The sequence below is a fragment of the Octodon degus genome, unplaced genomic scaffold (assembly GCF_000260255.1).
Source record: "Octodon degus isolate 3935 unplaced genomic scaffold, OctDeg1.0 scaffold00268, whole genome shotgun sequence".
In the NCBI taxonomy this organism is placed as follows: domain Eukaryota; kingdom Metazoa; phylum Chordata; class Mammalia; order Rodentia; family Octodontidae; genus Octodon; species Octodon degus.
This window is the reverse complement of record NW_004524844.1, coordinates 1,944,201-1,954,228: the sequence shown is the minus strand read 5'-3', so window position 1 is coordinate 1,954,228 and position 10,028 is coordinate 1,944,201. Positions and strand designations below refer to the sequence as shown.

The following is a 10,028-nucleotide window of genomic DNA, read 5'->3' as shown; positions in this document are numbered from 1 at the left end:
GGGCGCGGGCGACGGAGCAGGCGACGGGCCGCCGGGGGGCGGCGGGCTGGGCGGGAGCCCGTGCTCCAGCAGGAAGGCGTCCAGGTCCACGTACTCCACGTCGCCGAAAGGCAGCGTACGCTCCCACAGCAGCGGCGCCAACAGACTCGGGCCAGGCACGGCGCCCGGGCGTCCCCGTGGGGACCCGCCGCCTCCCACCGCCCCAGCGGGGGCATCCGCCGGGCCTGCCGTCTCCAGTCCCGGCCCCGGGACCGTGGCTGCGAGCGGAGACGCCTTGCGCTCCTTTTCCTTCAGGAGACCTGCAGGACGAGGAAACAGGGGCGGGGTGGAGATGGGGTGCAGGAGGGGGGGACCTCCGAATCGGAGAGGAGGTGTAGACGCGCACACCTCGGCGACCCGGGGGGGGGGGCGAGGGAGGACAAGGACTCAGAGGGAGGAGGGGACAGAGATAGAGGGTTTGAGAAAGTCCCAGAGAAGGACACAGATATTCAGAGATGGGGACAGAGGCTCAGAGAAAGAGGGTCGGGAGTTGAGAAAGAGGGGAGCAGGGACAGAGTAGGAGGGTTGGGCAGGTGAGAGAACAAAATGACAACTCTGATTGCTGCGATCCCCCGCTCCTCCCGTCCCCCACGCGGGAAGGGGCTCCGCTCCTCCGGCACATTCCTCATCCCCGGGTGCCATGTGACCCCGCGAGGCCCCGCCTAAGCCCGTGTCACCACCTTGTGAGCTCCGACACACCCCCTCCCTTCTCCCTGGATCCAGGGGTCCAGACCCCCAGGCCACAGGAGGGGAGTCGGGTCTCTGAGATTTCCTGGTACTTGGAGCGCACAGACCGCAAGCCTGCACCGTGTGCCCCGGACGCGAGCGGTCGAGGGGCCTAATCATTGGGCGACTGAAGGAAGGTTGGGGAAGGCGGACCCATCACGGGGGCGGTGTGTGCACCCCACCCCACCCCCCGCACCTGAGTCCCTGCGGGAGTGGGGCCGAACTCACAGCTGGCCGGCTCTCTGGGCTTGCTGGTCCCTTGCAGGAGGCTTCGCAACCCAAGCAGCGCTCCCCCGCTAGGGGGGGCCCCGGCTGGGCCGCCCAGCAGCAGGGGAGCCGGGGTCCTGTCGCTCAGAGGCCGCGCCATCGCCGGGCACCTGGCCCCAGGTTCATGGGCTCATGGAGAGGCGAAGGGCTGGCTCTCCAGGCGCCGGCACGCTCCTGGGCCTCGGGCGAGTGTCTACCCAGGATCGGGCGCGCGGAGCTCGCAAGCCTCCAGTATCCAGAACGCTGCAAATCCTAGGAACGCCAGGGATTTGCGGTCTTTGGTGCAGAAACGTGAGAGTCAAGAAAGTCCCGGGAGATCATACAGTCCTGGCGAGTAGGTGACCAGATCTGGCTGCTGGTTCTTTGCAAGGGATGGTGCAAGGGTACACAGGCGCTCCTTCTTACAAGGTGGGCAAGTCTGGCTCTTACAAAAATTGCAGCTCCACACAGGAGACGCTTTGCAATCTGCACCCGAGAGGTGTGCGCCGAGGGGCGGAGGAGGGGGTAGGAGGAGGCGGCCGCTTTGAGGCGTGGCCAAAGCAAACTTATTTCGCAGAAAAAAAATGCAAACCAAAACACCCGACGCCACAGAGTGCGTCCGCCTCCCGGACCCCGGCCCGCCCCGGCCCTGCGCCGCGCTCCTCCTTGGCCATGCACCCCAGCCGCGTGCCTCCCTCCGGCTGCAGGGACCAGCCAATCGTGTCCCGCGCTCTTGAGACACCCAGCCAATGGGGGCCCAGAAACTGCCAACCCCGGGAGGGCGCGTGAAGAGCTGAGCGCGTGAAGTTGTCTTGCCTTTTGGAAAGAGGCGGGACACTGACCTACATTTGCCCAATGGGAGGTGGCACTGGGGGCGGGACCGTGACCCAATTGTGACCAATGAGGCAGACGGAAGGGATAAACACATGGCTCTACGCGTGCCGCTTGATGGGGGTAGGGGAGAAGGGGGGTACCTCTTAAAGGAGCCACTTATCGGAATGATGGTTTTAGCTGTGAATGTTAGGAAGCAAGGTGCCAAGATACTAAGTGGCTGAGGCCTGTGAAGAGTCTGATTGGTTTCGGGAAGAAGGTGTTAATACCCGAATATTTCCCCATAAAGCCTTAGAATCAGACCACCGAGAAACAGGAAGTATTCGGTCTCTTTAATAGCTTTGTTTTGGGGTGACTCCCCTCCCCTTGTAGACAGGCTTGGGATGAGTGGCGTAATCCTCGGTGGGGAATCTCAGCGACCCTGGGGGGCACCATCCACTGCAAGAGAAGACGACAGCTGGGGGTCACGGTCTAGAGTGGGCGGTGCACGGGGTGTGCAGGGGAAGTGAGCGGCGCTGCGCAGGGGCCTGCCACGGGCGCTGTGAAGGAGGAGCCTGAACGTACCAAGTTAAGAAGCTGGGGGGGGGAATAAATCTGGACCATGTCATAGGGGGCAACAGGGAGATGGAATAGGGACGTCCGGATTAGCATTAGGCCAAACTACCTGAAGACATTCACTGGGACTAGGGGTCTGCACCATACCGTGTCGAGCGGCGGCCCTAGCTCTGTGGGCTGAACCACGGCAGGCAGTAGGGAGGAACAGGGATAGTATGTGGATTCTCAATAAGGGGGGAGGGCTGTCGGACCTAGGAACCCTAGGATCGTACCCTGGAAACAAAGGATCCGGATTATGCCACTTTGTAAAGTCACAGGAACAGAAGGCACAGTCCAGTAGGTACACTACCTGTACCTCAAGGATGCTAGAAGGCTGGGGTTGTATACCAAGTTGCAAAATGGTCTAGGAGGGAGGTGGACTGTACCATTTTGACAGAGAGGTGGAAGGGACTAGACCACACGGAAGGGGGGGACTGGATCGTATTGAAATGCGGTGGGGATATACAAGAGCAGATTGGATTAGGACCTGGTGGGGCTACAGACTAGAGCATACCGTGCAGGCGGTAGTTGGGGCCTCGGCAGCGCCTCTCGGGATGCCGGGGGTCCCTGTTGCCCCTCAAGGCCCTGTGGGCCAAAGGCTGCAGGGGCCGGCCGTTCCCGCTGAGGCTCTGGAAGATCTGGGACGGAGGATTCTGGCTCAGGAGTCTCAGGGAGTGCATCTGCCGTGGGAGGAGCGTGGGAAAGGGGTAATGAATGCAAGAGACCTGGATCAGCCACGCCCACCCGCAGGTTGGCTAAAGCCTAATTTCCTTGGGTTCCTAGTCCTGGAGAGGGAGGGTCAGGGAGGTAAGGGGTCTCCAGGCCTATGGGTAGGGAGCAGGATAGATGGTCACCTGGAGGGAGGTGATGTTGAGGGGCCGGTCAATGAGGATCCAGGTAACAGTCTCCGAGCATGGGGGTGTGCTGAGAGAGCCCTGGTAGGTGATGAAGCCAAAGGATTCAGGGAACAGAAGCTCCAGGCTCAGGTCTTGAAGAAAGTAGGCATCATCTGTGGGAATATCAGGCCAGAGTGGAGTGGGGTGCTCCTCTTAGCCGCTGCATGGTACCCCCAGCACCCCAGCACTTACTCTTGTAGGAGATGCGGGTGATGGTATCTCGGTTGAGAAGGCGACTGAGGAATGAGTTTGAGCTACCTGCCACCTGCGTGGGGTTGGTGGTGAGGCCAGAGCCTTCAGTTCAACCCCCAAACCCTCCTCTCCCACCACACCACCTCACTCTTTTTTCGCAGACCCCCAACTGGGCACGTGGCCAGCTGGCCTCGCTCACATTGACAAAGAGGCTGAGAATGGCCAGGCCATTGGGCCCGCGGGAGGCTGCACTGAGGTTCCCATAGAGTTCCTGGTTGAAGTGAATGAGCTGCACCTAGGACAGCCAAACAGAGAGTTGGGGGGTTTCTCCCCCACAGATGGGGAGGAAAGGAGGACCCCTTGTTTTGGGGTCAGGTTAAGGTTTAATGGTTAGGGTAGGGGGCAGTGCTGTGGAGGAGGATGGGCTGAGGCTTGTAGGAGGAAATGAGGTAGTAGGAATTGGGGTGATTCAGGGAAGTGACCAGGGGCCACTACCTCGGCAGAGAAGCCCTGATGGTTGATCTGGTGTTCAGAACCAGCTCCATCTCGAGCTCCAAACAACAGCCGAAGTTCGCTGAGTCGATGGCTGTAAAGGAGGGGACCCCCAGACACATTGACCACTGGCCGGGGTGCAGGCAAGAAGGAAACATGGCGCCCAGTGTTATACAGTGTTCCCCGGAGCTGTAAGAGAGCCAGAAGGGATTGGGTATACAGACAGGTCTTTCCTCTCGTACCTTCCAACCCTCCATTCACAGAGCCCAACAATCGTTTCATCATTCAATGGGCTGAATGATGGGATCTGGGCTCAGTATTGGTGAGTTTATTTAACATGTATTTATTGAGCTTCTACTGTATGCCATGGACACCAGGACACAGAGTAATGAAGGAGCACACAAGAGAGACAGGAAATAAGTAGTAACTCGCAAAGAAACTGTTTTTCCCCCAGTCCTGGGGATTGAACCTAGAGTCTTTACACTGAGCTACATCCCTAGGCTTTTTTTTTTTTTTTTCAGGTCTTTTTGAGGTAGGGTCTTACAATGCAGCTTAGGCTGGCCTTGAGCTCACTTTGTAGTTCATGCTGGTCTGGAACTCACAACCATCCTCCTGCCTCAGCCTCCCAGATGCTAGGATTACAAGCATGTGCCATCATTCCCAGTTCCTGGGCTTTTTAAAAATTTTTTATTTTGAGACTGATTCCTAATGAGTTACTAAAGTGTTACTCAAATTCAAGGTCTTCCTGCCTTGGGCTCCCTCAGTGCTGGGATGTGTCCCACATGTGCCACTGAGCTGGGTGTAACTGCTTAAATTAATTACATCTGTAATGGTGGTGGCACTTATATAAAATGGTATTGAGCGAAACGTAGTGGTACACATCTATGATGGCCTAGCACTGTCAGGGGCTGGGGCAGGAGGATGTCAAATTAGAGTCCTGCCTGAGCACTTTAAAGGCTTAGCGAGACTCTGTCTCCAAAGAGAAAGAAAGAGTGAAAGAAAAAGTTTTGCAGAGCCTGAACTCTGGGATCACACCTCAATTCGCATCCCCGAGCTAACGCTCTGGCTGTGTGACCCCAGGGAAGGAACTTAACTTTTCTGGGCCTCAGTGTCTGCATCCATAAAATAAGAACAACAGCACATATTCCATGGACTTACTGTGAGGATTGAGGGGTTGATGGTTTGATTGTCAAGTGTTTGAAAAGTACCTGCCACAGGAAATGTGCTGTTTTTCTTTGCTTCTACAGATATAGGAAGACTAGAGAGCCATGTTTGGAAAGGGAAGAAAACACGATCTGTTTTAGAGAATAAGAAGCCTTCTCCTCACCCAGTGTGCACCCACTCCTTCCCAAAGCTGCCTCAGCACCCCCTCTCACCCTCACTCCTACGCGCCCCCAGTGGATCCTGTAACACCCCTGCCCCCACCCCTTACCTTCTCTCCTCCTGTGCTGAGCCTTAGCGGGGGCAGGAAGGGGTCATAAAGGACCCTCTTCAGCTCCACATCCACAGGGCTCTGTCGCTTCCCCACAGCACACAGACTCCAGGCTGCGTTCACCAGGCCCCAGAATGGAGGCCCTAGGGGCAGTGTTGGGGGCAGGAGCAAAAGAGTCAGAAACTGGGGCTGGTTCACAATGCTGGGATCTGGTAGGTGGGATTGGTCTGAGGGAGGAGAGGCTGGGTCGTGGAGCCTGTCTTCTAGAAGACTCTTGGAATAGTTCCCCAAGACCCCCTAACACCAATTCTCTCTTCCATCCAATCCATCTTAAACTGTCATTGTGAAAGGAACTACAACTCCCAGCAGGTCTCAGGGCTGCAGCCTTCTCAACCACTGCCGACCTGCCCCATGGTCCCATGGGAGTTGTAGTTCTTTCAGCCTCCCATGTCCCACAGCTGGATCGTGAAGGCACTGGGGTGAGGAGTTGCAAGAGAGACCTGGTGATGAAAAGGGGGACTAGGCCGCCCGCTTCTGCTTCCCAGCAGGAGCCATGACCCACCCCTCTCTGCACACACACACACACACACACACACACATGCTCTCCACCCCCACACTCTTTCTTTCCACTCACTCCCACTCACTACTTGAAATGCGCATGTATAATGTCCCATGGTGAGCCGCGGGGTTCAGAGGCTGGGCCCCACGCCTGAGGGAGGGGGGAAGAGGAGCTGGGACTCCCGGTCTGCGGGGGGAGGAGGGGGTGGAGGACCCAGACTCCAGAGTGTGGAGGAGGCCCCTGATGGAAGGGGGAGGGGGCGGACTCCTGGGTCCCCGCCCTGACTGCACCTGGCACGAAGTTTCCCTGGAGATTATCCTTGTAGCTCCACCAGTCCTGGGGGTCAGGCGCTGGTCCGATGTGCGCTGGGAAGAGAGGAGCCTGTATCCCTCTATTGGACGCCCGCCGCCCCTCCCGCGAGGCTCCCGCCGGGAACCAGGTCTTACCTGCCGCCCCTAGTGCGGCCCAGAGGACCAGCGCTCGAGGGGCGCCCCGCATCCCCAGGAGGCTCGGAGGGACCCCTTGCCGTGCCCTGCGCCCTCAGCTCCCGGGACCCTAGCCCCCCAGGACCCCCAGCCTCTCTCTTCCCCACTGGGGTCCGAGTGCCGGAGGCTGCTCTCCAGTACTCCGCGCCCAGCCCTGCACTCCCTCCACCTCCCGTGCTCCCCTCTCCGCCTGCCCCGGCTCCTGGCTGCGAACCCACACCCTCTCCGGCTCGGCATGGAGCTGAGCCGCCTAACTCCGCGTCTCCATCCTCGCTCGCTCGGCCTCCTCCTCCCGCCTCCTCCTCCTCCGCGCCTCCGCCTGTCTCTCCTCCCCGAGCGTCTCTGCTCCCGGCCCTCCCTCCTCCCGCCCTCCCTTCACTCCGGTGTTATTTAATTTTTTCATGGGGGGCGGGTAGTGATCTCGCAGCAGCACACCCGCCCGGGCTGGAGTGCGCGCGGGGCGGCCGGGGTGCGGCGTCCGTCCGGGACACCTGGGGCGGAGGGCGGCTCCGGTCTCCGCAGGGTGGCGGCGGGAGGTGGAGCGGCGAGGCAGAGACGCCGCCCAACGCAGAACCGGGACTCTGGTCACCGAGCCTCGGGGAGCCCCGCGCGCACCCCAGCCCCACACGCACCCCAGCCCCGCCCGGCAGCGTGCAGCGCTCGGCGCCGGGATCCCCGGGGACTTGGGGTACGGTGAGGGCTGCTGGCCGAGAGGGGGCGGCAGAAGCCTGGCGAGGAGAGAGGCCGGGCGGGGAGGAGGAGGTATGGTGGAGGGGCTGGAGTGCTGGAGGTAGAGAGCAAGGTACCAGGCCGAGGCGAGCGGACAGAGACAGGAAAGGGATGAGCAGAGACGCACACTGAGAGATACGAAGCAAAGACCACAGAGAAGAGACCCGCACCTCAGGTTGGAGGCCTGGAGTGGGGCAGAGACACACATACAGAGACACCCGGTGAAATGGACACAGAGAGACACTTCCAGATAGAAACAGGGCATTCAGAGAGAGGCTGTCCAGGCAGCGGGCAGGAAGGGGACACAGGAGGACCGGTCTAGAGACAAATATGAAAGAGGCAGGAAGAGACACATGCACTCGGAAACCTGAAGTCACAGGCAGACACCTCTATAAATAGAGCTGCCGCGCTGCAGATCAAGAGCCATGGGTAGAGAAGAACACGGGGACAGAGATGGAGACCTAGATAGAGGCCCACAAAGAGGCCAACCTAGTGTTCAGGGGGAGACAGTCAGAGGCATAGAGCCTGAAATGGGCATCTAAGACGGAGGTGGAAGGAGACAGGACAGGATCAGAAATGCAGGAGGTGCAGAAAAAGCACCCAAGAGAAAGCTATCCTTCAGTTACACACTGCTGCACAGCACGGCACCCTAACCCTGGGGGCTTAGGACAACGCACTCATCTGTGACCTCAGCATTCTGGGAGGCTGAGGTAGGAAGATGGCAAGTTCTAGCACTGGGTGGGCAATTCATGACTTCAAACCTGCCTCAAAATTTAAAATCATAAATACATAAAGGATGGCAATGTGTTTAGGCTCTGGGTTTGGTTCCTGGTACAACAAAGAAGAAAAATGGCATTTTTATTATGTGCCAGTAAGTGACAGGGTCAGGAATTGAGATGGTTGGTGGGGAAGCGGGAAGGGCTCCAGCTTAGCTGCTGGCTGGGGCTGCGGTCCTCTGAGGCCTCTGAGGACCTGGTCCCCAGACAGTCGCGCCTGTTATTTATCACCTGAAAGGAGTCACTTAATCTGGCAACACCTGAAGAGGAAGGAATCTGGCTCCCAAGCAAAGGAGCATGAAAGAATGTTCAAGGTAGGGGCTGGGGAGGTGGCTCAGTGGAATAAGTGCTTCCCTGGCAAGAGCAAGGGCCTGAGTTCAATCCCCGGTTTAAAAAAAAAAAAAAGAAAGAAAGAATGTTCAAGGCTGTTCAGATGTATTTTAGTACTGCATCAGAGGAAAAGACATGCAAAGTGATGGTACTTTGTTTCTTTCTCCTTCTGTGTGTGTCTGCATGTGCACACACACGTGTGTGTCACTGTAGGTTGAACCCAGGGCTTTTACACTTTTGCACCTCAGCAGTTTTTTACTGTTTATTTTGAGACAAAGTCTTACTAAATTACCCAGACTGGGTTCAGATTTGTGGTCCTCCTGCTTCAGTGTCCCAGAGTGCTGGGATTATAGGTGTTTGTTTGTTGGCGGAACTGGGGATTGAACTCAGGCCCTTGCACTTGCCAGGGAAGCACTTATTCCACGGAGCCATCTCCCCAGCCCTGAGTGCTGGGATTACAGAAGTGTACCACAACCCCAGGCTACAAAGAAATGATTGTACATATAAGTAAATTAATGATTAGCCTGCATCATCTGGTGGACCCTAAATTGGATGAGAAGTTGCCTTAAACAGAAAAGAGATCTGACCCAGAAGAGAGGCCAGTGGAAACAGGCAGCAATCAAAGCAGTGTTATCAAAGGCCAAAGAATGCTGGAAGCCACCAGAGGTGGATTATGGGAGGACAACCTTCCCCTGGATCTTTTGTTCCCTACCTTTCTGAACCCGGGGATTGAACTCGGGCCCTTTCGCTTGCCAGGGAAGCGCTTATTCTACTGAGCCATCTCCCCAGATCCCTCTGGATCCTTTGGAGGGAGCACAGTCCTACAGCACCTTAACTTTCAACTTTTTTTTTCTTTTAAGTCAGGGTCTCACTGTGTAGTCTGGACTGGCCTTAAAGTCAAGATCTTTCTGCCTCAGCCTACTGAGTGCTAGGGTTATAGCATGTGCCACCATGCACAGTTTGACTTTTTTTTTTTTTTGTCCTTTATTTTTATTTAGTACATATTCCAGCATGACTGAACTTTTAATTTTGAGAACCACAGGACAATAAACTGTTGTTTCAGCTGCACAGTTTCTACTGTTTATTTTTATCACAGCTAAGGTAGAGGTGAGAAATAATGAAAGACAGGGAAGCAGAGGAGGCAGAGGTGGCAGAGGGAGGGCGTGACAGAGGGGAGCAGGGCCCCCTGACAGCCCCAGCTTCAATGCCGCCTTTAGTCTCCCACATGACCAACACAGCACCTGGCACCTGTGGGTCCTCAGGAGAGAAATCAGGCACGATTGAAGGAAACGGCTCCTGAAGTCTCCCCTGGAGCCCCTGCCCCTTGCTCTGTCTGGGGAACACCTGGTTTCCTGCCCAGGCTCTTTCCACTCATCCCTGCCTCCCTTGGCCTCCCCAGCTCCCTCCCACTCTGCCCTAGACACACACACACACACACACACACACACACGCACGCACGCACGCACACATGCACACGCACACACACATGCACACACACACGTTTTTTTCTGCTCAGAGTTGACCCTGCTGCCCCATAGTTCTCCCGTCACCCCTGGAAAGAGTTCTTGTTCTGTCTTTCCTGCCTTGCCCAGCTCCTTCCTCTGTCATTCAAGACCCAACCCTTGGAGAATGACTGGATCTTTCTTTCTTTCTTTCTTTCTTTCTTTCTTTCTTTCTTTCTTTCTTTCTTTCTTTCTTTCT

The 10,028-nt window shown here is 56.9% G+C and overlaps 2 protein-coding genes across 4 annotated transcripts in view; both read right to left on the bottom strand.

Moving 5' to 3' along the window:
• Dbp (D-box binding PAR bZIP transcription factor) overlaps nt 1–1,665 on the bottom strand; it is a 6,343-nt gene extending 4,678 nt beyond the window's left edge. Inside the window, exons 1-2 of one of the 2 annotated variants that reach the window (XM_012512750.2) lie at nt 994–1,665; nt 189–299 (exon numbers count right to left, since the gene is read on the bottom strand). In XM_012512750.2, coding sequence (XP_012368204.1) covers nt 189–299; nt 994–1,132 — 250 coding nt within the window. In that variant the 5' untranslated portion in view covers nt 1,133–1,665. The remainder of the gene's footprint in view (nt 1–188; nt 300–993) is intronic. The other variant, XM_023706755.1, reaches the window with a different exon arrangement.
• Nucleotides 1,666–2,152: 487 nt separating this feature from the next.
• On the bottom strand, nt 2,153–6,805 carry Ca11 (carbonic anhydrase 11). Of its 2 annotated transcripts, none has more exons than XM_004646526.3 (9): nt 6,454–6,804; nt 6,298–6,372; nt 5,449–5,591; nt 4,020–4,205; nt 3,724–3,819; nt 3,525–3,597; nt 3,291–3,445; nt 2,951–3,116; nt 2,153–2,280 (listed from the first exon to the last, which is right to left on the bottom strand). In XM_004646526.3, exons 1-9 carry the CDS (start codon nt 6,503–6,505, stop codon nt 2,255–2,257), a joined length of 972 nt encoding a protein of 323 aa, XP_004646583.1. In that variant the 5' UTR covers nt 6,506–6,804; the 3' UTR covers nt 2,153–2,254. The 2 variants fall into 2 exon arrangements, with proteins under 2 accessions (XP_004646583.1, XP_023562535.1); XM_023706767.1 differs by having other exon boundaries at nt 2,160–2,280; nt 5,449–5,561; nt 6,454–6,805.
• Nucleotides 6,806–10,028: the final 3,223 nt, after the last annotated feature.